At 55.6% G+C, this 27,698-nt stretch overlaps 3 protein-coding genes across 8 annotated transcripts; 2 read left to right on the plus strand and 1 right to left on the minus strand.

Annotated features, from left to right (window-relative positions):
• Window positions 1-93: 93 nt before the first annotated feature.
• USP5 (ubiquitin specific peptidase 5) lies at window positions 94-13,099 on the plus strand. 2 transcript variants are annotated; one of them, XM_059935223.1, is made up of 20 exons: window positions 94-383; window positions 3,168-3,293; window positions 3,540-3,606; window positions 3,804-3,937; window positions 4,094-4,239; window positions 4,484-4,668; window positions 5,136-5,230; window positions 5,784-5,977; window positions 6,707-6,778; window positions 7,043-7,130; window positions 7,259-7,384; window positions 7,891-8,044; window positions 8,380-8,554; window positions 9,164-9,252; window positions 10,081-10,272; window positions 10,775-10,918; window positions 11,004-11,149; window positions 11,369-11,522; window positions 11,766-11,850; window positions 12,475-13,099. In XM_059935223.1, the coding sequence occupies exons 1-20, from the start codon at window positions 273-275 to the stop codon at window positions 12,566-12,568; spliced, it is 2,577 nt and encodes an 858-aa protein (XP_059791206.1). In that variant the 5' UTR covers window positions 94-272; the 3' UTR covers window positions 12,569-13,099. The 2 variants fall into 2 exon arrangements, with proteins under 2 accessions (XP_059791206.1, XP_059791207.1); XM_059935224.1 differs by having other exon boundaries at window positions 95-383; window positions 10,081-10,203.
• A 1,295-nt stretch (window positions 13,100-14,394) lies between these two features.
• TPI1 (triosephosphate isomerase 1) lies at window positions 14,395-17,660 on the plus strand. The gene is made up of 7 exons (XM_059935234.1): window positions 14,395-14,621; window positions 15,757-15,880; window positions 15,984-16,068; window positions 16,143-16,275; window positions 16,563-16,648; window positions 17,231-17,318; window positions 17,447-17,660. Exons 1-7 carry the CDS (start codon window positions 14,396-14,398, stop codon window positions 17,563-17,565), a joined length of 861 nt encoding a protein of 286 aa, XP_059791217.1. The 5' UTR covers window position 14,395; the 3' UTR covers window positions 17,566-17,660.
• Window positions 17,661-18,153: 493 nt separating this feature from the next.
• SPSB2 (splA/ryanodine receptor domain and SOCS box containing 2) lies at window positions 18,154-26,305 on the minus strand. 5 transcript variants are annotated; one of them, XM_059935239.1, is made up of 3 exons: window positions 20,385-20,468; window positions 19,473-20,223; window positions 18,154-18,530 (listed from the first exon to the last, which is right to left on the minus strand). In XM_059935239.1, the coding sequence occupies exons 2-3, from the start codon at window positions 20,137-20,139 to the stop codon at window positions 18,403-18,405; spliced, it is 795 nt and encodes a 264-aa protein (XP_059791222.1). In that variant the 5' UTR covers window positions 20,140-20,223; window positions 20,385-20,468; the 3' UTR covers window positions 18,154-18,402. The 5 variants fall into 5 exon arrangements, with proteins under 5 accessions (XP_059791222.1, XP_059791223.1, XP_059791220.1 ...); XM_059935240.1 differs by having other exon boundaries at window positions 18,442-19,031; XM_059935237.1 differs by lacking the exons at window positions 18,154-18,530; window positions 20,385-20,468 and adding exons at window positions 20,868-20,996; window positions 25,751-26,305 and having other exon boundaries at window positions 18,954-20,223.
• Window positions 26,306-27,698: the final 1,393 nt, after the last annotated feature.

The following is a 27,698-nucleotide window of genomic DNA, read 5'->3' on the forward strand; positions in this document are numbered from 1 at the left end:
CCCACCTCACTGCTCTACGTGCGCTCTGCCCTGGAGGAGTGGGATTGGCTCTTCCGAGCATCGATTGCATTAGAAGCGCTTTTCATTGGCGATAGTCAAGAGCCGGGCAGAGGGCGGAGCACTAGCGGGCAGGCTCCGTCCAACTGCCATTCTCGCGCGTCTTTCCTTCAGCGCATGCACCTAACGAGTGGCGCTCATTGGACTAAAGGGTAGGGGGTGGGGGACTAGAAGCGGTGGGAGCCGCTGTGTGTGGAGGGGCTGCTGCCGGTGTCATGGCGGAGCTGAGTGAGGAGGCGCTGCTGTCAGTATTACCGACTATCCGGGTCCCCAAGGCTGGAGACCGGGTCCACAAAGACGAGTGCGCCTTCTCCTTCGACACACCGGTAAGCCCATTCCCCACGGCCGCAGGGAGCACGACTTCCTTCCATTGCCCTGGTCATTCCGCCGGGGCCTGCAAGTCCTGGGCCACCGCCTCCCTGCGGTGCACCATGGGACTTGTAGTCTCCCACGCTACTTCTGCCGTTGCTTCGAATTCGCGGGAGCTGTCGTGTGACTACCGCCCCCGGAAGCCACCGCGCCCGCCTCACCCACACCCGGTCTCGTGGAGCACTGTGGGGATTGTAGTCGCTCACTCCCTTCGTTACCGTTTTAAGCCGGAGGGGCAACCCGGTTGCCGGACTACATCTCCCATGTGGACCCCTGCGAAAGCCTGGGAGTTGGCCTTGCCTATCGCGCGTGGCTCTCCGGGTTTTGTAGTCTCGTGTGGGAGGGATGGTGCGACTCCCCCCCATCCCCCCCCCACGCAGTTCTGGGCCCGGGTTGGGGTAGGAGGGTGGGGACTGCAGTTCCCAGGCGCCTAGTAGTCTGGAAGTGGCCTTGAAGAAGCCCAGTTCTGAAAAAGGCAGAGTTACAGAGCCTCCACCCATGGTTAATATGGACAGGGGCCGGGGAGGTGGGTCATTGGTGGTAGGGAGGGGAGGAAAGAGGAGAGGAAAGCTCTAGTCGTTTCTCCTTTGAGGTGAATTATGGCCGCAGCCCTCTCTCTTTCTCCCGCCCATCACAGAGAGCAGAGGGAACCCTTTTGAAAGTATTCCCAGAGAGGTGGTTTCTTTCGTGGCAGATACTAAGGCCCCTTTCCCATCCCGCTCCCACTCTTGACTAGTTAGGCAAAGCCGCCACCCACACCGTGCTTCACATTTTGCAGGCTCCACCCGGTACCTCCCTCCCTTCCTGCAGTTCTGCCTTCCTGTGACTCCCTCAGGCAGACACAAGCCTCCAGCTAGGCCAGAGCCTGAACTGAGAGGGCAGCAGCCTGGCTGGGATCCGCCCCCCTCACCACCCGTCCCTCAAGCCGCTGCTGGGCCCTGCCCAGGGTGTTCAGCCAGACCAGCTCATGGCCGGGAAAACTGCAAGTCAGAGTGGAAAGGCTTCATTAATGCATCGCCAGTGCTGAGGATAGCAGCGTGATCTGAGGCCCAGTTCAGGATCATCACTGTGATTTGTAGGTTGCTTGGTTTGCTAGGCTTTGATCTGGGCCCCAGACAATGTGCTGCTTCTCTGAAGTCTGGCTTTGGCAGAGCTAAAAGAGGACGGCTGTTCAGAGCAGAGCTCCAGGGTTCCCAATCTTTGGTGGAATCAGTGTCTTCTATTTGCAACATAGGAGTTTAATCACTGCAGAGCTCCCACAGGCCTCCCAGTTTTATCAAGTGCACGCATTGGTGAAGCACTGTCTTTCTCAGGAGGGAAAGGTTTTTTTCTTTAATTATCAACAGATGGTAGAAGTCTCCCTTCTTTCAGTTACCTACAGTGGCTCCTTCTCTACACTCCTGTCCCTCTCCTTAGTAATGGTTTGAATAATCCAAAAGGGGTTTTTGTAATCTCATTACACTTTCCTTCTCTCACCCCAAGTCAGGAGATCTCCACTGGTTGGCTTTGCTAACCAACTTCTGGCATATTTGATTATCTTCAAATTGGGTTCATGGTAGAAAGAGCTTATTTGACCTCCGTGATGAGAAATGCTCTATTTGTTCATGAACGTTATAACCCACACTGTTCTAGGGAGTGGTACAGAGCAATCTATGGGACTGAGAACTGCGGTGCGGTGCCCTATTTTTAACTCACAGCAGAGAATATTTCAAGGCCACTGAGGCTTTAATTCCAGGAAGAAGATGCCTGTCGTTGCTTGGATCTGAGGGAAGACTCTGTTGTCCAATTTCCTCCTCCTCCTTCTCCATCACTCTCTTCACAAGGGCACGGGTGGAGTTGCTCAGTTTGGGGAAAGCCCATCTTCCCTCCTCAGCTGTGATTTACAGTGGATACTTGTCTTTCCCTGTTTTCTTCCTGGGTTATATGTGTTCTAGTTGTCTTAGAAGGTGTTGATAGATGGTTCTAGAAAGGGGATGGCTTTGAGGTTGGAGGTTGATGGGACTTCAGTGGGGATTTGGTTATTGGTCGGGGGCGGGCAGGGGGAAGCATCAGGGCGGTGACTGGAGAATGCTGGACTTCATGTCCTTGCCAGACTGGGTCCCAGTTCAGCTGTGAGCCCCAAGCAAGGCATTGTTCCCCTGGAGCCAGGCCTCAGCAGGCAAGGAAGGAGGAGACCAGTGTGGACCAGGGTTCGACTGCCTAGTAGAGTGAGGGAAGGGAAAGGTCTGGCCTTGCTGGCAAGCTCGGGCTTAGGTGTCTTGTTCAGGTGCTGGCATCTGTGCTTGTCCGGTCTGGAAGGTTTGCTGAATCTTGGAGGTCGGGTGGGGCTGGTCATGGTGTCCCTAGATTAGGTTCAGTGTCTGACATGGAGGTCTTTCCAAGTCTGTGGTAGTTGATCCCCATTCACTCTCTGGATCTCTAGGCTCCAGGAAAGAGGTAAAGGGAGTTCTCTGCAGTATACCAAAGGGCTCCAAAGAAGGAGCAAGAAGGAAGAGGAATGGTGACTGATAGGTGTTGCTCAGCCCCGGTGTCCTTGTGGGTTGTTATCAAAGTCACAGGAGGATGGGGAGACTCTTCGCCAGGTGCCAGGTCCTAAAAGGCTAAGTGACTCGCCAAAAGCCACACGGTGTCTGAGGACAGGCCTTTCTTCCGGAAGCCAGCAGTTTCTGACTCCAGGTCTCGGTTTCCCCTGGCACGGCTTCATCCTGCCTGGGTCCCCTCCCCTGCCTCTTGTCCTGCAGGAGTCCGAGGGTGGCCTCTACATCTGCATGAACACATTCCTGGGTTTTGGGAAACAGTATGTGGAGAGACATTTCAACAAGACGGGCCAGCGAGTCTACCTGCACCTCCGCCGGACCCGGCGCCCGGTAGGCAAGGCCTGAGGACATTCGGGCACATCCCACGGGGCCCCCGTACTGAATCTGTCTGTTCCATCCTGACCTCCCACAGGCCTCAGTTGCCCCCTCACCTATTTCTGTTGGTGTCATTAAAACCCAGCACGTGTGTTTTTTACCTCCTTTCTCTTCCGAGATTAGCCCACTCCATCCCGTCCATCCTCGTTTGTACCTCCCTTGGTGCTCGTGGCTGATGCTGCCCTTCCTGCCTTGTTGCAGAAAGAGGAAGACACAACTGCGAGCACTGGAGACCCTCCCCGCAAGAAGCCCACCCGTCTGGCTATCGGTGAGCATCGCTGCCGTCCTGTCCTCCTCCCTGAGCTGGCCATTCCTGCTCTCAGAGGTGCTAGGAAAGCCCCCGAAGGATGGGCCTGATCCGTGGCCCTGAAGCTCTGGAGGGGACAAGGTGAAGTGCTGTATCAGAGGAGGGGTGTCGACCTGTGGTGGTGGTCCTACTCCCCCTCTTCTTCCCTGTCTTACCAGGTGTCGAAGGCGGGTTTGACCTCAGCGAGGAGAAGTTTGAATACGATGAGGATGTAAAAATCATCATTTTGCCGGATTACCTGGAGATAGCCCGGGATGGGTTGGGGGGACTGCCTGACATGGTCAGAGATCGGGTATGAATACCTTCCTGCCCTACCGAAGATTCTTGGGCAGGCGGGGCCAGAGCAGTGATGTCGTGGGCAAGGCCCGAGAAAGCTGAAGACCACGGGGCTAGAGGGGCATGTGGGGCTGTGGGCTGGGTCCTGTCTCTCACCCTCTGCTTCCCCCAGGTGACCAGTGCGGTGGAGGCCCTACTGTCGGCCGACTCAGCCTCCCGCAAGCAGGAGGTGCAGGCCTGGGATGGGGAAGTACGGCAGGTGTCTAAGCATGCCTTCAACCTCAAGCAGCTGGACAGCCCTGCTCGAATCCCTCCCTGGTGAGGCCTGGCCCCTCCACCTCGGGGTGCAACCCCCAGAGCTGGGGCAAAGAGGCCACCCTCCTGGGGGTCTGGTGGGAGAGAGGGTCGGGAGCAGGATAAGGAGGGAGACTTGGGGGAGCTGAGCTAAGCGAGGGGACCTCCAGAGGAGAGGAGAAGAGAGAGGTCTTGGACCAGCGGGGCACCCACCGCTCCCATAAACCCCTGACCCATATTTCGGCTAATTTTCTTCTCCCGGGGTTAGTGGCTGGAAGTGCTCCAAGTGCGACATGAGGGAGAACCTGTGGCTCAACCTGACCGACGGCTCCATCCTCTGTGGCCGGCGCTACTTCGACGGCAGCGGCGGCAACAACCACGCTGTGGAGCACTACCGGGAGTCGGGCTACCCGCTAGCCGTCAAGCTGGGCACCATCACGCCCGACGGAGCTGGTACCACCCCGCCCCCGGCCGCCCGCCTCCACGCGGAAACCCCTGGGTCTTAACCGTCAACTCATTTCACATGACACGAACGAGACGCGAGTTTGTTCTCTTGATAAACGATGAAAATATTGCAGTGAAACTGAATTTTCAGTTAACCTCCCAAATCCCAGTCCCCTTCCTAGTGGTTACCATCGTTATCTTTTAGTGAGCGTTCTTTCGAACCCGTCTCACTCTAGAACCTTATCTATAGGGTGGAGACACGATGAATTCCAGCCCTTATCCTGTTTCACCCCATCTTCCCGGACAGCCCGTCCCAGAAGGGCTTATGGCCTCACTGATGCTCGAGGGAGCTGAGAGCGTTGCCCTCACGGCTCGTCCTTCTGTCCCACCGAGGCCTCTCAGGGCAGGGGGTGGGGTTGGTGGTCAGGCTGGGCCTGAGCCGCCCCCTCCGACCCCGCTCCTGCCTCCTGTGCTAGATGTGTACTCATATGACGAGGATGACATGGTCCTGGACCCCAACCTGGCCGAGCACCTGTCCCACTTCGGTATCGACATGCTGAAGATGCAGAAGGTGAGACCCCTTTAGCTTCTAGAATCATTTCATCATTCATTGACTACTGCTGAGCTCCTACTATGTGCTGGTCACTGCAAATGAGACGGGGTGGCCCTCGCTCTCATAGGCTTATATTCCAGATAAGAGGCAGGCATTGATCAGATGCTCACGCAGATACGGGAGTAACTGCAGACTGTGGAGGGAGTGCAGGAGTTTCCAGGGGGCCACCTAGTCCAGGGGATGGAGGAAATGGCCCTGAGGAAGCGATGCTTGGGTGATCTGAGGGTGAGAAGGTGGGGCTTCAGCATGGATGAACGCTTCAGCTCGGGGGAGTTGAGTTCGTCTCATCCCCTCATTTGGGCAGAGGCCTGCTGCCTAACGGGCCCCTGGGACAGTTGCCTGTGGCCTTCCGGAACTTGCACTGGAGGATACCCAGTGGGCCTCCCGTGTCAGAGCCCATAATTCAGCACATTGCAGGCTCCAGCTGGCTCTCGTCCTAGACCCAGTGAGAGAACGGAAAAGACGCAGGGCTGCGTTCCTTAGCCTGACTGAGGTGCCCCTTCCCGTGCAGACGGACAAGACGATGACGGAGTTGGAGATAGACATGAACCAGCGCATCGGCGAGTGGGAGCTGATCCAGGAGTCGGGGGTGCCGCTCAAGCCCCTGTTCGGGCCCGGCTACACAGGCATCCGCAACCTGGGCAACAGCTGCTACCTCAACTCGGTGGTCCAGGTGCTCTTCAGCATCCCCGACTTCCAGAGGAAGTGAGTGCTGCCCTCTCCCCGAGGCCGGGCCCTGGGCTCTGCGCCCCTGACACCCGCTCCTCCCCTGGCGGCCAGCCTCCAGGCACCCTCCTTTGGCTGCCCTCAGGACCTCTGTTCTAGCTCAGTCTTAGTTCCTGGTACTCTGCGAGGGGAACAGGTTCTAGGGCTGTATCACCATCAACCCGGCCACACACAAACCCACTGGTGGGGCCAGACGCCCAACACCAGGGCCCCCTGAGGCCTCCTGACTGACTCAAGGGCTAGCATGTGGTCTTTATTTTAGGCCAGTGACATCACGTGAGCACCTAACAGGTACATGGAGCATTTGAGGATAGGGGAGGGATAGGGACGTGACGAGAGAAGAAAGGCAGGTTCTCAGCATAAGTGAGTTTATTGTCTAATTGGGAAGGCCTGGTACACGCTTGAAAACTTAGAACATATTGACACGTTCTGTTCAAAGAATATGAACCGTATTTATTCTTCTCCTGGGCTGTCTTCTCCTTTCCCCCGACTCTCTCTCAGGGAGGGGGCTGGAGTGCCCTGCCTGCTGACCGAGTTGGAAATGGGAGGGAGGGCAGGTTGCTGGAAAGAAGTGGACCCCAAGGGTCAACTGCGTGCCTCCCCCCTCTGGAGGGAACCTGTTCCCTGAGCTAGTAGATAATTACTCCCTTCCCTTTTCCTCTGGGCCTGGGCCCAAGCCCCTCCAATGATCCTTCCCTTTGCTCTCAGATATGTGGATAAGCTGGAGAAGATCTTCCAGAACGCCCCGACGGACCCTACCCAGGATTTCAGCACCCAGGTGTATGTAGCTAGTCCTGTGTGGCTTCTTGCTCCTCCGTGACCCCCTGGAGTGGACAGCAGTTTAGCCCCTGGCCAGCTAGAGGCTTTCAGATGACTGCCTTCTGGGCATGCTGTCTGCCTTGAGTCGGGTTCCCATGGAATCTAAGGTTTTTCACATTTTAGAGAGTTGTCTAAGGGGGCTTTGTGCAGGGGCTGAATTGGGGAGGATCCGGTGTAGACGGGTGTCAGGCGGAAGCTGAGTGGTTCTCTTGGATGTTAACGCAGGGCCAAGCTGGGCCATGGCCTTCTCTCGGGAGAGTACTCCAAGCCAGCACCAGAGTCGGGCGATGGGGAGCAGGTGCCAGAACAAAAGGTGAGTCTGGGCCTCCATCCCTTTCAGGCTCTGGAATTGTGGGGAAACTGAGATCCGGGAGGTGTCTAAAGAAGGCCACTTGGTGGCCTCTTGGGCCCCAGCTGAATCGCCGCCCTGGCTCTGCCTAGGAAGTCCAAGATGGCATCGCCCCTCGGATGTTCAAGGCCCTCATTGGCAAGGGTCACCCCGAGTTCTCCACCAACCGGCAGCAGGATGCCCAAGAGTTCTTTCTTCACCTTATCAACATGGTGGAGGTGAGGGCGGGGAAGGTGGCGAGGGAGGGCGCTTATCACACTCCTTCTGTCTGCCTGCGATTCAGTTCCCTCCTTTCTCCGTGCTGCCCATTCTTTCCTGTCAGCCCTAACCCACTCCCACCCCTGGGACCCCACAGCCTTCGCGCCCTGAGCTTTCCCCGCGAGGAGCAGTTGCACCTGAGGAGAGCAGCAAAGGAGTGACCCTTACAGTCGCTGGGCTTGCAGCCTAATGAAGGATGCACCCAAAGAAAACGATAGGCGGATACTTAGCACTTAGAAAGTACAGGCGCTTTCCCACGCAGTCCCACCTAGTCCCACCGTGCCCGGATGGGCCAGAACTGGCGGGGTTGATGAGGGAAGGCTTCTGCTGTGCTCTTGCATCCCTGCCCCTCTTCGTGGTCGTCTCTCTTCCACTCCCCTCTCTCCCTGACCCCCCGAGTGACTCCTCTAGGCTCCCACCCCGTGCGTGGCTGCCCAGACCTCCCTAGCCTGCCTCTCCCCCGTAGAGGAACTGCCGGAGCTCTGAAAATCCGAACGAAGTGTTCCGCTTCCTGGTGGAGGAGAAGATCAAGTGCCTGGCGACAGAGAAGGTGAAGTACACCCAGCGAGTGGACTACATCATGCAGCTGCCTGTGCCCATGGACGCGGCCCTGAACAAAGGTGGGCACTCTGCTCTCCCAGCGGGGCCTGGAGGCGGAGGCGGAGGCCTGGGAGCAGTGCTTGGGTGCCTTACAGAAGCAGAGCCCGCGGTCCGCCCTGCTCCCCAGCCAGAGGGCCGAGGCGGGGCTGTTGGGGGCAGGCGGGATTAACCTTGCCTGCAGCTGGTCAGCAGAGCTGTGTTGAGAAAGAGGCAAGATCACAGACGGACGTGTGTCCGGTAGGTTTGGGGAGGCGGAGGAGCTGAGGTGGTCGTGGACTCAGAGCCAGTAGGGAGAGGTTAAGGGGGGAAAGAGGCAGCCCCCTCTGAGGGATCCACCCACCGATTCTGTCACCAGAGGAGCTCCTGGAGTACGAGGAGAAGAAGCGCCAAGCCGAAGAGGAGAAGCTGCCACTGCCAGAACTGGTCCGGGCCCAGGTGCCCTTCAGTTCCTGCCTGGAGGCCTATGGGGCCCCCGAGCAGGTGGATGACTTCTGGAGCACGGCCCTGCAGGCCAAGTCAGTAGCCGTCAAGTAAGTCCTGTGGCTCCGGGCCCGCGTCAGGGTAAACCCAAAGATGCTGTCAGCCTTTTTTTGCATTCTCGAGTCCCTTTGTGGTCAGAATCTCAGACTTGCATCAGTTGAGGCTGGTACCCTGGTCCAAGAGGCCCTAGCAGGAGTGGACTCGGATAATTGCAACACGTTACCTTGACCTGCCCCTACCAGTCCCTCGTCTCTCTTGGGATGGGATCAGTTCCCAGGGCAGCCTCTCTCCGCTCACTTCCCCAATCCTGGCAAAGCACAGGCACTTAGTAACAGTCGTGGACAGGATTGAAACTTCCAGTAGATGATCTTACTTTTTGCTAACCCATCATTGGCATGCACTTGAGATGTGAAAGAGTCTTTGGTCTCCGGGATTTCAGCCATCTGCCCCTTTGCCGCTCCTGCCCGTGAGACACCCCCCATCCCCCTCACTTCCCCGGCTTCTGCTTCTCCTTTTCTACAGATGCTTTTGATGCCTGGCCAGGGCAAGAAAAGAATATGGAGTGTCTTCTGGGCTGTTAGGCCTTCTATCCATGACAGGCTGAGGGTGGGGCTTTCAGGAGAGGTTCTCTGGGTACCAGGACATTCTCTCTTCCCTAGGACCACACGATTTGCCTCATTCCCTGACTACCTGGTCATCCAGATCAAGAAGTTCACCTTCGGCTTAGACTGGGTGCCCAAGAAACTGGGTATGGTGGCTGGGACGAGCGAGGGAGGTTAAGCAGAAAGTGCTAGAAAAAGAAGGGGCCTTAACACATCAACTAGTGCTTCTCCAGCTTCCCTCTGAAAGGGGAAACGTTACCTTAGATGTTTCAAAATGTGTCTAGTTTGAAAAGAGCTGACTAAAAATATTAAGACTTCTTTGATTTTTTGATTTTTTACTTTTTTCACTACATTTTTTAATTGAAGTATGGTTGATTTACACCATTGTGTTAACTATTGCTGTACAGCAAAGTGATTCAGTTATATATACACATTCCTTTTTTTTTTAATACTCTTTTCCATTATGGTTTATCATAAGATATTGAATACAGTTTGCTGTGCTGTGCAGTAGGATCTTGTTGTTTAACACTTCTTCGATTTTATAGTTATGACTTAAAACCAAAAGTTATCTTCATAGTTTTATATAATTGGTAAGATGTTTTCATTTTGATAATCTTGAAACAGTTTTTCATGGGCCTTACAGGCCCCTGATGACTTTGCGAACTGCAGAATTAACTTCATTCCCTAGATAAGTCGAGCCCCACGGAAGTATAGAATCATTCTGCGGCACAGTCAGAGGCCCCTTCCCGGCTCATGGCTCATTGGTGGTAGATCCAGGACTGGAATCCTGGTCTCCTGAACCCCGGCCCGTGATTATTTTTATTACACTGAGACCCCTGCATTGGGTCCCGCTCTGAGCAGCATCTTAGTACAGAGCAGGATGGGGGTAGGGGCTTGAGATTCCTGGAGTGCTTATCCCCAGAGGGCCTCGGGGAGCTGCTGAGGTGACCTCTGTCCTGCTGTTCCACTTGCAGATGTATCCATCGAGATGCCAGAGGAGCTAGACATCTCCCAGCTGAGGGGCACAGGGCTGCAGCCTGGAGAGGAGGAGCTGCCCGACATTGCCCCACCCCTGGTCACTCCGGATGAGCCCAAAGGTAGCCTTGGTTTCTATGGCAACGAAGACGAAGACTCCTTCTGCTCCCCTCACTTCTCCTCTCCGACATGTTAGTGACTCTTCTTCCTGCCTGTCTCTTTCCCTTGCTGATGGGGGGTCTTCTCTGCCTGCCTCCCCTTGTCCCTGTCCATTGTGTTTCTCCTGTCCTCCCTTTCGAATTTCCTCTGCCCTCCTGATGGACATGAGGACCAATAGAGAACCCCCAGCCACATCCTCCGTGTGGGTGGCTAATCGCCTCTGCCCTCGTTCACCTCGAGTTGGCTAGGGGCGGGGGCAGGTTCTCATACTCCAGAAACGGCCTGTTCTCAGAGAGTGGGCAAGGAAGGGGCTCCCTGGGGGACCTCTAGCCTCAGTTCTGTACCTTGAGGATATACTGCTGGCCACACGTGATGTTGTGTTGTCATTTTAGTTCTGGAATAAGGTGCCAGGCCATGGAGGAAAAACACCTGGACGGGCGGCTGGAAGAGGGCTGGGGTGGACGGTGGGAGCGAGGAGGGCCAGGGAGTGGCCCAGGGAGTCAGGCCCCTGTGCCCGCGCCTCTCCGCCAACAGCGCCCATGTTGGATGAATCGGTCATCATCCAGCTGGTGGAGATGGGCTTCCCGATGGACGCCTGCCGCAAAGCCGTCTACTACACGGGCAACAGCGGGGCCGAGGCCGCCATGAACTGGGTCATGTCGCACATGGATGATCCAGGTAAGCAGAGCTGGGGAGCTGGGGGGTGGTGAGCAGGCAGGGCCAGCACCCTCCCCCAAACGCTTCAGCCCCTTCACGTCCGCAGATTTTGCAAACCCCCTCATCCTGCCTGGCTCCAGCGGGCCCGGCTCCACAAGCGCAGCAGCTGACCCCCCGCCAGAGGACTGTGTGACCACCATCGTCTCCATGGGCTTCTCCCGGGACCAGGCCCTGAAAGCCCTGCGGGCCACGGTATGGGCGCCCCCAGACGAGGACGGGACCTGTGGGAAGAAGCGGGTGGGAGTGAGGTTCCATCCCTCGTGAGCAAGACCGAGGACGACCTGTGTGGTACGGCCAGTCTGGGGCTCTGCCCTTTAGTGGCTGTGATAAGGGAGCAGAGGCCTTCACTGGGGGCTTTCTTGGCCCCGACTTTGCTAAAAAATAAAAAGTAATGCTTCCCTCCTCTCCCAGAATAACAGTTTAGAACGGGCTGTGGACTGGATCTTCAGTCACATAGACGACCTGGACGCAGAAGCTGCCATGGACATCTCCGAGGGCCGCTCAGCTGCCGACTCCATCTCCGAGTCCATACCGGTGGGACCTAAAGTCCGGGACGGTCCTGGAAGTGAGTGTCCCGGGGAAACAGGACGGGCCTGGGAGAATCTAGCCAGTCGGCTTCCAGGTCCTCATCCCAAGGTAGCTCTGCTTCCCTCGGGGGGCACAGAGGTCAGAAGCTTCCTTCCACTCACGTGACTCCTGAAGGTGGGATCCTCGGGGGCTGATCGACACTCCCTGAAATCCCGTCCTGGGTGTGAGCTGCTGGATGCATCCGCCCTCACTGTCTCCTCCCCTCCCCCTCCCTCCCTAGAGTATCAGCTCTTCGCCTTCATTAGTCACATGGGCACCTCAACCATGTGTGGTCACTACGTCTGCCACGTCAAGAAGGAAGGCAGGTGAGGGGACGGCACGTACCTTTTGAATGGGGCAGTGTTTCTGGGGATGGGGAGGGGCCATCCTGGAAGTCCTAGAATATTTGTGAGGGACAATAAAGCATTGCCTGGTGGGGGGCGCAGATTCACCAGAAATTGACAGAAAGCCTGACGGCAGAGATGGGCAAACGAGGGCCCAAGGGCTGAATCCCGCCACTTGCTTTTATAAATAAAGTTTTTACAAGCACGGCCACACTTACTCGTTTATGTATCGCCTGTGGCTCTTTTCATGCTGCAACAGGCAGGCTGAGTAGTTGTGTCAGACCGGATGGCCTGCAAAACCTGAAACATTTCCTGTCTGGCCCTTGACAGACAAAGCTTGCTGACCCCTACCTAAAAGGAATGGGCGCAGGTGGCTGTAAAGATACCACAGGGTCTGAAGACACCGAGTAGAGTAGGAATGAGCCTGTGAGATTGGGACGTTCCCTTGAGACAGGTGGCAGCTGGACTGTAGGTTTGGGGACCCAGGCAGAGAATGTTGGGAGCCTTCGCCCCAGAGTCACCAGGGTCAACTCCAGGGGCCACGTCAGAGAGACTGAGTTGAGAATGCCCGGGTTGTTCATCCTTTTCCCCCACCCCCTTCCCCAGATGGGTGATCTACAATGACCAGAAAGTGTGTGCCTCTGAGAAGCCGCCCAAGGACCTGGGCTACATCTACTTCTACCAGAGAGTGGCCAGCTAAGAGCCTGCCCTGAGCCCTTACCACTGAGGGCGGGGGACAGACCACCCAGCATGAGGGATGGGCGCCCCCCTGCTCTGTACCCTTTTTCTTTTCGTCCCCAGTAGCAGGGAAGAAGCTAGTGGCCATGGGAGAATGGCCAAGCAAAGCGAGGGGCACTCGGGAGACTTTGGGGATAGAGCAGGAAGGGCACAGGAGGGGCCGGCTGCCTGTCTGTGAGGAAACTGTTGCTTTCCTGCCCTTGACCCCATAGTGCTCTGCTTCTCTGTGATCCTGCCGGCCTGGCGTGGAGCGGGCTTGTTTGTGTGTGTGGTGTGGGTGTAGCTTTGTGCAGCCTCTTCCACAGGAGGGGGCTTCTGTGCCTCCCCTCCCCACTTTGTGTTTGCTCCCCGTGTGGTCGGGCAAGGAGGGACATAAGGGAAATGGGGACCCCCCTCACCCTCCTGCCTCAGTCTTTTCCCCACCCTGTCTCTCCCCTGTCCTTCTCTGGAAAATGCCAAAATACAGGATGTGAATAAAAGTACAATGGCTCAATTGTGTCCTGTTTGATAACTTGGGGGAGACCGTTAACCCCCTGGGGTTAGCAGGAGGGCCAGTTTCTGAAAACTCCTGGCCCCAGCCCTTTGACCCTCGTGCCCCCTCGTAGGCAGTTGTGTGCTTTTTACCGTTCTGGCGCTCTTGGGAGATTGGGGGCTGAGTGAGGTGAGCACTGGGGGAGTAGAGGAAAGCTGAGGGGTGCGGGCTGTCAGATGAAGAAAAGTGGAGTGGGGTGACACAGACACAGATGGGGTCAAGAGTCCTTCCTTCCAGCCATCACAGGAGAGGGGGCCCAAATGGGTACCTCCCAAATGTCCCCAGTGGCTAGGGAGCCCTGGGCCCCAGGCCCTGCAGTCCCTTGTCAGTCCTTGGCCCGCTGGAGTAAAAAGTGGGGTACTCCATGGACTTCCCTGGTGGCGCAGTGGTTAAGAATCCGCCTGCCAATGCAGGGGACACGGGTTCGAGCCCTGGTCCGGGAAGATCCCACATGCCGCGGAGCAACTAAGCCCGTGTGCCACAACTACTACTGAGCCTGCGCTCTGGAGCCCGCGAGCCACAACTACTGAACCCCGTGCTCCGCAACAAGAGAAGCCACCGCAATGAGAAGCCTGCGCACCGCAACGAAGAGTAGCCCCCGCTCATCGCAGCTAGAGAAAGCCCACGCGCAGCAACGAAGACCCAACGCAGCCATAAATAAATAAATAAATAAATATATAATAAAATAATTTTTTTTTAAAAAGTGGGGTACTCCTGGGGGCAGGGCAGACTTCTGAACTGCCTCTTTCTTAGCTGCACCGTCTCCAGCCAACGTGGGCCGTCCCTCCGCCTCTGAACCCTGTTACTTGCCCAATTTCTGTTGCGCTGGGCTCGCCCTGGTAGGTCAAAGGTGCCTGCTCAGCAGTCAGGGATGTGGCCGCTCCGATGGGGGGAGGGGGTTCATTTTCCCAGAGTTGGGAGAGAAGCCCCTCAGGGCTCTGAGGCCAAGCCTGGGAGTGGAGTGGCCGGGCCTGCAGCCAGCGCCCCCCTCGGGATCCCTCTGGCCCTCTGGGGGGCTGCAGCCGTGAACAGGGGGCTCCCCTGAGTGCCTGCCAGGCGCACAGCTCTCGCCTTCTCCCCAAAGTCTGGCAATTGCGGCTGAAGCGACTGTGAGCCCCAGCCAGCCCTGGAACGTTGCTACAAGAATGGTGGTAACGTCAGAACTTTGCAACGCGGGCGGCGGGCGGGGCCGGGGGCAGGGCCTCCGCGGGCGGCGGGCGGGGCCGGGGGGCAGGGCTTCCTCGGGCCGGGCCAGCCATGGCAGAGGACGCGGGGGGGGCGGAGTTCTGCCTCTCCGCGCTCTATATAAGCGGCCAGTGGAAGCGGTTGCGCGCTGTTCCTGACCTTCAGTGTGCCGGCTTCATCGCAATGGCGCCCTCCAGGAAGTTCTTCGTGGGGGGGAACTGGAAGATGAACGGGCGGAAGAACAATCTGGGGGAGCTCATCAACACTCTGAACGCGGCCAAGGTGCCGGCCGACACCGGTGAGCCTTGGCCAGGGAGGGCCGGGGTGGGAGGTCCGGCGTGGCGGCGCCCTCTCCCGAGCTCTCTTAGCCGGTGTCCGCGTGGCCCTGCGTGCACGGCTGGGGACCAGGGCTGTCGGGGTCCGGGCCTTGGCCCCGCGGCCGCAGGACCCGGGGTGTGTCGACGCAGAAAGGCGGGGCCGCATCTCACGGTGCCCTCCGGCTGTGGGTCGTCGGGAGGATGGTGGCCCCGGGGCGCGGACGGGGGCTGCACCCGCCGAGAGCCAGGGATGGAAGCGGAGACCAGCCCCTGCGGGCGATCGGGAGAGGCCGGCGGCAGCCCGGTGTGTGGGGGAGGAGGCTGAGTACTGGCTTAAGCTGCCCCCTAGGCGCGGGCTCCGTGCGCCGCCGCACGTAGCCCGAGACTCCTCCCCGCGCCTTGCCTGGGCGGCCGAGTGGCTTTGGCCTCCTGAGCTACCGCTCTGACCCTTTCCCCTCGGCGGCCTGCATGACTCCTGCCTTCCGCGGAAGGGGCTGAGCCATTTGGGAGTGAAGAGCGATCCTACCGCTTTCTCCAGCCTGGAAACGGGAAAGCGCCAAGCCTCTATGAGCCAGTCGGCTCGCTGCCACCCACGGCAGAGTGCAGTCCTCAGCTCTTCCCGTCCCATGCACCTAAGTCACAGAACCCCGGGTCTGATCAAGAGGCATCCCCTTCTGGTTTATTACCCCCAAAGACACCAGTACAAACCCCAGGAGTTGGCCCCTTCTGCTTTTGCTAAAAATCCTTGCCTGGCCCGGTTCCGAAGGTGGGGATGGGCTATTTTAGAAGGGAGGCGGGGTCGGCCCCCAGAGAATGTTGAGTCTAGGAGGTGCCCAGGCCCAGAATAGCCTGGGGAAATCGGAGCCATAGCTGTTAAAAGAGCAGAGGGCAGGGCAAGGGCCATGGCCTCTCAGGGGTACCTGGAAGGCTCAAAGAGCTGGGTCCAGGCCCAGCCTGAGCTGCAGAGCGAACAGAGATTATCGTGCTGGTGTGAAAAAGGGCAAAAGCAGAACTAAGAAAGTGGTGAAGGCTAGGGGGCTCCCGAACACTGGATGGGGTCTGGGGAATGAAGGCTTCCAGTGACCTCATCCCCTCTGTCACCGTCTCATCCCTCAGAGGTGGTTTGCGCACCCCCCACCGTCTTCATTGACTTCGCCCGGCAGAAGCTAGATCCCAAGATTGCAGTGGCTGCGCAGAACTGCTACAAAGTGGCTAATGGGGCCTTTACGGGGGAGATCAGGTGAGGTGTGGGTGGGTGGTGGACGCAGCCCTCATTATTCTCATGAAGGGGAAAGCGACAGGGTGGGCTCCCTGCTGAACCGTGGCTTGTTCTCTTCCTTTAGCCCTGGCATGATCAAAGACTGTGGAGCCACGTGGGTGGTCCTGGGGCACTCGGAGAGAAGGCATGTCTTTGGGGAGTCAGATGAGGTTAGTAACCAGGAGAGGAGATAAGAGATGGCTTATCCCAAGACAGGTGTCTCACCGAGTCTGTTCCTCAACAGCTAATTGGGCAGAAGGTGGCTCACGCCCTGGCAGAGGGACTTGGAGTAATCGCCTGCATTGGGGAGAAGCTAGATGAGAGGGAAGCTGGCATCACTGAGAAGGTCGTTTTCGAGCAAACCAAGGTCATCGCAGGTATCTCTGGAGAAAGGGACCTTTGAGCCTAGCCAGGGCTACGGAGGCACAGAGGGTGGGGTCAGATGCCCTGCAGCCTGACTTGATCCCCACGCTGATTCAGGAAAGGGGAGGGTGAGAACCCTTGTATCCTTATCACTTCTGCTCCTGCCCTGATGGTATAGATGCCACTTGGAGTTCCTCTAACGGCCGCCAGGGGGCAGTAGGCCACCGTCACTCATTCCCTGGGGAAACAGCTGGCTATCTCCTTCCTGTTCACCCTTCCACCTGTGATCTCTGTCCCACAGATAATGTGAAGGACTGGGGCAAGGTTGTCCTGGCCTATGAGCCTGTGTGGGCCATTGGTACTGGCAAGACTGCGACACCCCAACAGGTAACCAAGCCCAGGAGCCCTACCCTCATCTCCCCTGCCTTGGTAGAACTGGAGGGTCATGGAGACCACCTGGGCCAACCCCTCATTTAAAAGACAGGAGAGGGGAGGGGGAAGGGTAAGCTGGGACGAAGTGAGAGAGTGGCATGGACATATATACACTACCAAATGTAAAATAGCTAGCTAGTGGGAAGCAGCCGCATAGCACAGGGAGATCAGCTCCGTGCTTTGTGACCACCAAGAGGGGTGGGATAGTGAGGGAGACACAAGAGGGAAGAGATATGGGGATATATGTATACATATAGCTGATTCACTTTGTTATAAAGCAGAAACCAACACACCATTGTAAAGCAATTATACTCCAATAAAGGTGTTAATTTAAAAAAAAAAAAAAAAAAAGACAGGAGAAAAGAAAAGAGAGTGACATGTCAAAGGACATCCATTCCAGGACCTGGGTGGGATCGAAGCCCTGGTGTTCTACTCAGATCCCAGGGTTCTTGTCCCAAAACCACACTGCCTGTCTCCACTGGTGCCCAGGGTTTTTGCCCCTTTGAGTGAAAGTCTTAGTCTAGCTTCTTGTTCTAGGCCCAGGAAGTACACGAAAAGCTCCGGGGATGGCTTAAGTCCAACATCTCTGATGCAGTGGCTCAGAGCACCCGCATCATTTATGGGGGTAAGTGGGTTTGGTTCCAGCCGGAGGTGGAGTGGGCTGAGAACCCGATTGAGTCCTTCTTCGACATGGAGGTAGGGCTGGAGTACCCCCTCCCATCCCTGCCCTCTCCCCCTCTTCTCCCTTCCCAGGTTCTGTGACTGGGGCAACCTGCAAGGAGCTGGCAAGCCAGCCTGATGTGGATGGCTTCCTTGTGGGGGGTGCTTCCCTCAAGCCTGAATTCGTGGACATCATCAATGCCAAACAATAAGCCCCGCCCATCTCTGCTACCCTTCCTGCTGAGACAGGGACTAGGTAGCTCAGAAGCCCAGTAACTGTACTGCCCCCCCACCTTCACACGTGCTTCTGATGGTGTCACCTGCTGCCTCTTGTGGCCTAATCCAAAGTGTACCTCTTCCTTTACCGTTTACACCCTACCCTGTAATGGTTGGGACCAGGCCACTCCCGCTTCCACTTACTGTAACAGTTGGAACTAAACCTGTCACCAAGGTGGCTTTTCCTTGGCTGAGAGGTGGGAGGGGTGTTTGCTTATGGGTCCCCTCAGTCCCCAGTGAAGGCAGGAGAAAGACCCCGTCCTGTCCCATCTCACGCCACGAGGGCAGGGGCTGAGAGAAAGCCCTGTCCTCTGCTGAGGCCGGGGTGCTGCTCCCTGCCACGGTGCCGATGCCTGTGTGTGTTGTGTCTGTGAGCAGTCCTGCGTGTGCGGGAAATAAACACCTGGCACTAAGCCTTGGGGTGTGTCCTTCTTCACTGAACTTGTCCAGATCATCTTCTTCCCTTTTGACGCAGCCACGGGACCCTTGTGCAAAAAAAAAAAAACCAAAAAACCACAAACAGGTTTCTACAGCAGCACATCTCTTACAACTTTTACTTGCAGAAATGTCTTGTGTACCAGGCTGCCGCAGCCTTGAGTAACAGCTCCCTCCCTTCCACCCTCTGGGTGGCCCTGGGGCTGCAGTGCTCCCCAGAGCTTGGGGTGGGGTGGGACCCAGCGTCACCGGCTTCAGGCAGCTGGTCTAGGCCAGCAGTGCTGCCTCCCCCCGAGGCATGGGTCAAGGCCCCAGCGCAATCTGTGGTATCACAGGGGTCACCGGTAGAGCAGGTAGCGCTTCATGGCGGGGGGCAAGGGCAGAGCAGAAACGTGGCCTAGCCGCGTATCCCCCAGGGCGTGGCGCACACACAGGCGGCTCAGGTGCAGAAGGGAGTGTGGCTCGGCTGGGAGAGAGAATGAGGGAAGGTAAGTACGGGTGCGGCCACCAGCCAGACATCCTCAAACCACGGGGTCCTGCCCAGAGTCCCTTCCGTTTTCCTGCTGCAAGTCTGCTCCCACCTCGGTTCAGGGGAGGTCTACGGTGCCCTGAAGTTCTGCATCTGCTCTTATGGCGGACGCATCATGGATCTCACACGTCCCCGGTCGGAGTTGGGGTGAAGCTCTAAGTAAGGCCGTCTTAAGCAACAGGCCGAGGCGGCTCTGACCGTGGAGCTGGCCCAGGCTTTGAATCCAGAGAGGCCCCAGAGCTGGGGCTGAGGAGGTGAAAGGAAGGGTGGCCCTCCTCCACTCTACAATAGCTCCCATGGGCTACGGGGGAGAGGCGGCCACCCTCTGCTGCAGACTCGGCAACTGCAGAACAGTTAAGTCCGCTCAGCCCCAAGGCCCTGCCTCCTTCACTGCTCTTCCAGGTGCCTGGACCTCAACGGCTCCTTCCTGGGGTTCGACTGAGGAAGGAAGTAGGTATGTGTCAGAGTCAGAGCCCAGTGAGCCGGGTACACACCCTGGGCGCCTGGCACCGCCAGTCCTCTTCCTCTGGGACTTGTACACCTAGCCCAGGACAAATCTAACCCTTTGCACCTCTTGCTCCACGGGCTGATCTCTCCTGTGAAGCCCTAATCCCCACAGGGCTTCACTCCATTCTGAGGGTTCACCTCTCACTAGCAAGTTGCTTTCCCAAGCCTTACTTTTACCTCTATGGCTGTTAGGAAGATTGAGTTAGGTAACAGCTGTGAAGACTCTTAGCCATTCCTGGCACTGAATAGGGGTAGGAGACGGGTCAGATGAAGGCCAGTTCCCTCTGCTCTTGTAAGGCGTTGAGCTTCCATCCCAAAACCACAGACCCCCGTGACAGAACTTACTCTCCCCACACCTGCCCCAGGCCTCACCTCTCCTTTCGCCCAGGTAGCTGATGCGGACCTGGCACTGGCCCCAGACAGCGCTTACTGCTGGATAGAGGGTCCTGCCCTTCAGTCCGCGGAAGGCCGGCCCCAGGTAGGTGCCCCCAATAGCGTAGCCCAGAGTTCCCTCCTCCATATCCAGAACCACCAGCAGCCTCTCCGGCACCTCCAGCTGCTCACCCTGCGGTCTGGCTGGATACCGGGGGGCCTCGGGCCCCTTGCTCTGATGGTACAGCTTCCCGCGCCCAAGGTCCCAGCCCCACGACTCGCTGTTGCTGCCCAGCAGCGCCGCATAGTGGTCAGCCTGCAGCGGCGCCAGGGCCGTGGCCACGCCCACCACAGCGTGGGTGCCCCTCTGCTCCCGGGGCCAGCTGATCTCCCAGGCGTGCAAGCCCCTCGAGTAGCCCCTCTTACCCCGGGCCCCATCAGTGCTCTGGGCCACGGGCCGCCGTTCAAAGCACAACCCCCCTTCCTTGACCTCGATGTTCTCTGAGCAGTCCTTGGGGTTCCAGCTGTGGCGCCGTTGGGCCCCCAGGTCAGGAGGGGGAGCCGAGAGCAGCTCCTCCAAGCCCTCGGGACAAGACAGGTCAGGGTACAGGGCCTGCGGGGTGTGGGTGCTGCTGCTGCCGCCCCCTGCCGAGGCTGTCTGGCCCATGGAGGTGAGGAGCTGGAGAACTCCCCTAAAGAGGCTTGCTGGGGCGTCTCTCTTCTGAAAGTCGAGCTCCCGGTCGGGATCGACCTAGAGAGGAGTTGGGAGAAAAGAGTGTGTGAAGCGAGGGATCCTGGAGGGGACTCCTCACCCAGGCGCCCCATCCTTTCCACAGGTTTGCTCACCGCCCCGCTCCTCCCTCTTTGCTCCCCCAAAGCTCCCAGGCCCATCACTACCCTGCCCTCACCCACCTGTCCCGGTCTCTCGAGACTCGCGAGTTCGCCGCCTTTCGGCCTGTCGAGGGACCTTCCCCCTCGCGCGCCCCGCACCCCTGTCACCGCCCTCGAACCTCGCTCGGCTTCCCGTGCCGGGAGGTCGCCGGTCCTCGGGAGCAGCCCAGCCTAAAGTTGCCAAAGCGCGCCGAGCGCAGACCGCCGGCCTCTTCCGCCGCCAGCACCTCCCCCAGGCCTCGCCCCGCCCCGAGGCCCCGCCCCCACGGCCCCGCCGGGCGGTTAACTCTCTCATCGCCGTCTCAGGTCGCGCCCCGCCCCGAGACCGCGCCCCCGCGGGGCCCCTCGAGGGGCGGTTAACACTCGGCTCCGGCCTGGGCCGCCGGGGGCACGTCGCGCGTAGAGCCCATTCCCGGGCCGTAAACCTCTGGTCACAGTCGCAGGCCGCTCCTCGCCCCGAGGCCCCGCCCCCGCGAGGAGGCGGGCCGGGCGCTTGAATCTCACCCGGCTGCTCTGGAGTCCGCCCCTGGCCGCCCAAGCTCGGCGTTGACCCTTTCATGGTATCATCGCTTTGGAGGTCTGTTCTCCACCGTCAAGAACTTTGAGCCTCCTGGGCCAGCAGCTCCTGAGCCCCTAGGGATATGGGACAGGAGGTCAAGGAAGGGCTTCCACTGTGGTGACATCTACTTCCGAGTCCTGGTGATTCTGGGTCACTGTCACTGGGCTGATCTTTTTCTGACCCGGGTTGTGAGTCAGCCTGCTCTGTGCCTGAGGTTCTGAACTCTTGAGGTTCTGGCTCTGAGAGGTAGGCGTCATGGGTCTGCGTGCTGTTCCAGCCTTCATGCTACCCGTCGATCCATTCCTGAGCTGTCAGCCTCATCTGGTAGAGTGTGTGGATAAGACCTTGGTTGTGAGTGAAGCTACACCACTAATTAGTTCTCTGACCTTGGAGAGGTTGCCAGACTTCTCTAAACCTGTTTTCTCTTACGTAAAATGGGAATAATGATGGTACTTACCTCACAGGGTTGTTGTGGAGTTGAGATAATCCAGGTGAAGCACTTAGCACAGAGCAGAGTCTGCTAGATAGTTTGTACTCACTAAGCGTAGCTATTCCTGTTTCCTTAACATTTACTAGGTGCCCACTTCATAGAGAGGCAATATTAGTGGTAAATGATGCCAGCTGGGGAGCCAGGATGACTGGGTGTGAAGACCTGAAGGCCCGTAGGCGGGGGACCTTGGGCAAATTTACTAACCTCCTCATGCCTGTTTCTCCCTCTGCAAAATGGAGATGCTATTGATATCTACTGCATAGGCTCTAGTGAGGATTCAGTGAGGCTATATACATGTAAAGCACTTAGAACAGTTTCCAGTTCAAATTTAATCATTTGTGCTGAGCACTGAGGATTAAGCAGGGAATCCTCAAGGAACTTACAAGGACATTTATGAAACAGTTTATCTATCGTGCGGTAGATAAAATTCTGGATATCCAGAAAGTACTATAGGAGTAAAAAGGGTGGGACTCCTAACCAGAGATCAAGCAGTTCAGAAAGGAAAGTGTCCTGGAGGAGATGACACCAGGCTGAATCCTTTTTTTTTTTAGTATTTATTTATTTATTATTTATTTATTTAGGCTGCCTGGGCTCTTAGTTGTGGCACACCGTATCTTAGTTGCGGCATGTGGACTTCTTAGTTGCGGCATGCATGTGGGATCTAGTTCCCCCACCAGGGATCGAACCCGGGCCCCCTGTATTGGGAGCACGAAGTCTTACCCACTGGACCACCAGGAAAGTCCCTGGGCTGAATCTTTAAGAATGACAAGGAATTTGCCTGAGAGGTGGTTCTGCAGGACTGGAGGTTGGATTAGAGTTGCTGCATGAATAAGACATTCAGACTGAGAGGTCAACATGAAAATAAAACAGAAGCGGTAGCTGGGTTTGAGGAACTTGGAAGATTTCAGGGTTGCTGCAGCGTGAGATGCAAGCCTAGGGAAGTCGGTGTGAGATCAGGAGGGCTTGCAGGCCAAGTTAAGAATGCAAATGTTACCCTGTAGGACAGATGGGTAATGGGGGAGCCACGTAGGAGAGAGGCGGGAGAGGAACATGGTCAGAAACTCCTTTTAGAAAAACCATCCTGGCAGCAGTGGAGCGGCCCAGGTGACAAGTGTTGAGAGCCTGGAATAGGGCAGTCGAAATAAGGATGAAAAGAATTCAAGAAACACTGATGAAACTGCAAGACCTGGTGACTGATTAGATGCTGAGGCCAGGGAAAGGAGAGAGAGGGAAGTTTTCTAGCCTGGAAGACTTTTTTTGGAAGGTGGTGCCACGAGAAGACGGAGATGACAGAAAGAGGAGCCGATGGGGGCAGGGGCAGGAGGGTGGGAGAGAGAGATGGTGAGTTCACTTTAGGACGTGTTCTTGAGGTGCCTGAGCAACAACCCAATGGAACCATCCAGAACACGCTTGACAGTGGCAGGTCTGGAAAAGAAAAAGAAAATGGCGGGGCTGGAGGGGGCAGTGAGAGGCCTGGACTGGAGATATAAATTTGGGGAGTGTATCAGCCTTTAGCCAGAACTATGAGAACAAGAGGAGCCCTGGAGAGAATGTGTAGAGTGAGGAGAGGGTCAAGGAGGACACAGCACAGCAGACAATTCAGGTTTGATTACATACATGATTTTTTGGGTCATCGGCAGTTTTAGTGAGAGAGTGCGTGTGGATTGTGGAAAGTGGGTGTCCAGGCTGAAGGTGCTGAACTGGCACTTGCTGTGTGTCAGGCACTGTGCTACACGCTTCACATTTTTAGGGGATAGAGAGTCGGCAGAGGTAAGGTGACAGGTTTGTCTCAGAGTTAAAATTACCCTTGAAAACACCTTACTTACCCCATCTATTAGGTACAGCATATGTTAGTTTCAGGTAAAATACAATACATGGCAGTACACATACAGTGATGTACAGAATAACATTTTACATTGTTTTAATTAAAGAGAAAGAAGAAAGCATATTAAAAAGAAAGATGTGGGGACTTCCTTGGCGGTCCAGCGGTTAAGACTCCGCGCTTCCACTGCAGGCGGCACGGGTTCAATTCCTGATCCAGGAACTAAGGTTCCACATGCTGCAAGGCGTGGCAAAAAAAAAAAAAAAAAAAGAACCTGAACATTTGAACACTTGTCATCCACCCAACCTGGATATCCTTGCCAATGTGACAACAAAAATAAAGACATCATGTTTTGGGGGTCAGATACCAAGCCTAATCCAAGGCCAAATCCTGTTTAGCTTGAGAAATTGCAGCTGCTCAGCTGCTGGTGGTTTAAAACGTCTCTTCACCAATTGTTGCCACCGAATCTTGAACTGCTCAAACATTTGTTGGTAATAGCTCAAATGCTCCACAATGCTACAAGTAATTTTAACTTTTACATCCATGTTGTTGCATGAAAACGTAGCTCATTACTTCCATCATTTTACAGTATTCCGTTGTATGGATATACCACAGTTTACCTATTCTACTGTTGATGGACATGTGAGTTGTTTCCATTTTCAGCTATTATAGAGAAAGCTACTACGTACAGTATCGCAGATTCTTTTGATGGACCTAGGCACGCATTTTTGTTGGGTGCATACTTACTGTGCAGAATTGCCGGGTTACAAGGAATTACAATGCATAGATTTAACCAAATGTAATTTTCAGGTTTCTCTCCATGGAGGGATTTTATTCAGAAATTAAATCATTCAGGTATTTTACAGCATGGAACACTTCAACAAGTTTATGAAGATTTGAACTGTTCTTCTCTTCCTGTTCTTCCTATCTTTATCTTCCGGGGATGATTTTATCAGTTCCTCAGCTTTTTATTCGTGTTTCTCTGTGGCTCTCAAGTTCTTTAATTTCTTCCACAAAGCCATAATGATCCACTTGTTAGGCCAAACAGTGAGTTTCACTTCTTTGTCAATAGAAAACCCTTAAAATACTAAACACATTCTTCCCAACAAGCAGGGACTGTTCGAGGCTTGGTTGTTTCCATGCCTGCTTAATATAAAGGATGCAACTGGCAATACTGGAGCACTTTCAACTCTTCTAACTCATGACCACATTAAGATCAGGGTTAGCATTCAATTGGTTCTGGGAGTCAAGGAGGAATCTCAGCCTCATGCATGTGCCTTTGAAACAGCAACTCATGCTTAATCAGCAGAATGAAGGATAGGGGTGATGTTAGAGGGAAGAAGACTTCAAAGCCTTTATGAGCACACTCATAAAGTGTGTGGTACCTCAGAGTGGTACTGCCGCCCGTGAGCAGCAACAACAAAGCCAAGGCTTTTCTCTCTGAGATCCTACTTGGCTTCTAGAATGTAAACTGCAAAACCAAATCAGGAAAGGTGCTGCAGCCACCCAGGACTTTGCATTTGATTGCTAGAGTACAGCAAAAAAACAAAAAACAAAAAACAAATGGGGGGGGGGGGCACTGGGATTTGTACCTCTGTAGAACTCTCTGGCTTTATTAAACAGAGTGCTACACTGCCACCAGGAGAGAAGAAGAGAGAGGTGGTCACAAGGTCATTAGTTGCTATCAAACCAGGGCCTTGTGTTTCTAGTTTGGAACTTTAATGGCAATTGGGCATTTCCCCATCAGAAGATACCAGCCTCATTATATTCTGGAAGCTAGCCCTTTGCCCAATACTTCTTTTTAGTAACTCTGGGTGGCTTTTGCTTCCTGTTCCTCCACTGATACAGCCTCATCAACAGTTTGAACGTTTTTGGTTTCTAAAACTGTTATGCCATCCTTGGCTGGTTTTGAAATCCTTCCATCCCAAGGCTGTCTTCTCTGGCAGGAGGTGTGAACTGTGACTTGAGACCAAGAGCTTTTCTTTTTCCTTTTCTGCCATGTATGGCCATTGTGAGGCACATACTTCTTCATTTCTTCCAGGAATAAGTTTAGTGGTTTTAAAGATTTATCACATGTACTTTGCTGTCACTTTAACAGTTACAGAACTTGATGACCTGGCTCCACGAATCTGTTGACTCTTGATTGCACATGTGATTTTTTTTAAAATAAATTTTACTTATGGCTGCTGCACGCCGGCTTTCTCTAGTAGCGGCGAGGGGGCTACTCTTCGTTGCGGTGCGCGATTATCTGACTTCGGTGGTTTCTCTTGTTGCGGAGCACAGGCTCTAGGCGCGTGGGCTTCAGTAGTTGTGGCTCGCCGACTCAGTAGTTGTGGCTCACAGGCTCTAGAGGGCAGGCTCAGTAGTTGTGGCGCACAGGCGTAGTTGCTCCACCCAGGAAGATGTGGGATCTACCTGGACCAGGGCTTGAACCCGGGTCCCCTGCATTGGCAGGTGGATTCTTAACCACTGCGCCACCAGGGAAGACCCACATAAGATCTTGAGATCATACTCACGTGCCACGTTGGAGATGGACACACTGCCCCTCCTTAAGTAAGCTCATTTTTCTTCCAGCATGGGAAGGGATATCTGTTTCTTCGGTTGGGCGCCAGATGAAATGGTTAGACTGCCTTCAGGTGGGTCGTGTTATGCGGAAAAGAGGCATCTTAAAACACTGGAATCTAGCTTAAAAAGCAAACACTAGAACCCAGTCAGCCTCCCAAGAAACACACAATGAGAGGCTGAGAACCGGCCGAGAGCACAGAGTCCAGTCTCCCGCCTCCTCCCGCTCGCGTGGAACGGTGGCTGGAGACCTTCCGCCCTATTTAATCTGAGAATTATTGGGCTCACGTTAAGGGTGCCTATGATGAAACCCCACCACATCTCATTTAATCCCCACAACAAAGACGGCCCAATGTTTACAGATTCATAAAGCGAGGGTCCGAAAGGTTAAACGACTTCTCTGTGACTAGAGCTGGTAAACAGCACCAACGGGGCTCAAAAAATGAGAAGCCACTGCGCCCAACCCCCGGGCGGGGACGAAATGGCGGCTGCAAGAAACGCGCCCTGAAGCAGACGTGACACCCGCGCTACCGCCCGGGCGCCGGCTACGTAACCGCGGCGCAGCGGGAGGCGGGACACGCTGACTCCCCGGGGTGGCGGTCACGTGCGCGATTACGTGCGCAGGCGCGGCGGACGGGCCGCCCGAGTGGCTCGCGCGCCTCCCAGCGGCCGCAGCGGGGACGCGGTCTCCGCCCCGCCACGCCACGCCCCGCCACGCCCGCCACGCCCGCCGCGCCCGCCGCAGAGGGCAGCCTTGGGCCTGCAAGCTCCCGCCGCCGCCCACCTCCTTCCGGCGCCGGCGTTTGCGTCTGGAACATTCAGCGCCGGAACAAAGGCTCCAGGGCGGAAGTGAGGGCCGCTCAGGGGTGGCTGTAACTCCGGGTTACACGGGAGAGTAGAAGGATCTGCTTCAGCAGATCCGCTAATGGAGGCTAATGGAGTTTATCTACGTTTGAAGGGCTTCCTTCCTCCATCACTCAAAAAACGGTCCTTACTTCCCCATGTCTCTCCTCTTCCCACGGTCAGCGTAGTTGTGTCTAGGGACCCTCCACAGGAGACAGTATTTGTGTTCAACTGGGAGGAGCGCGAGGCCGGAAGTAGGAAACACCCAGGTTATGCTAGAAACTGCAGGGGAAAGGAGCACGCCTACAAAACCCACTCCCTCTTAAACTCGGCCAGCCTAGGTCAGTCAGTCATCAAAAGTCTTACTTGCCAAATCGAATGCCCCTTTGTTTATCATTGCTAATTTTTAAAAGACTGACAACTTTTTCTAGTTTTTCTCCACCTTTATATCCTTCAGGGCCTTCACTTCCTTCTAGTGAATCTTAAGTGGGGCTAGCTCCCTGGCTTGTCCTTTGTTCACTCATTAGTGATTCACAAAGTGGAGGGAGGAGCTAAAGGCATTTCATCTATACAGCAAATCCAAATTGAGGGCAGGAAGTTCTTAATTACTTTTAAAAATCACATTTAATACTCATTCTGCAAGTATTTATTGAGCACTTACTATGTGGCATGCACTGGGCCTGGGCAGTAGGGATGCAGAGCGAAACTGAAGGTCTGTTGGAGTTAGAAGAGTCTGACATAGAAGTACTTGATGACATTTGGAAAGGAACAAACTCATCCACAAATTCAGGTATAAAGACAAATTGTGTTTGCTGCCATCAAGGAAAAGCAGGGCCCGGTAAGAGGGAATCCTAATTTAGATTATGGTTAAGAATGGCATTTCTGGACTTCTCTGGTGGCACAGTGGTTAAAAATCCGCCTGCCAATGCCGGGGACACGGGTTTGAGCCCTGGTCCAGGAAGATCCCACATGCTGCAGAGCAACTAAGCGTGTGCACCACAACTACTGAGTCTGTGCTCTAGAGCCCTCGAGCCACAACTATTGAGTCGGCGAGCCACA

This window comes from Balaenoptera ricei, chromosome 10, assembly GCF_028023285.1.
Source record: "Balaenoptera ricei isolate mBalRic1 chromosome 10, mBalRic1.hap2, whole genome shotgun sequence".
Lineage (NCBI taxonomy): Eukaryota > Metazoa > Chordata > Mammalia > Artiodactyla > Balaenopteridae > Balaenoptera > Balaenoptera ricei.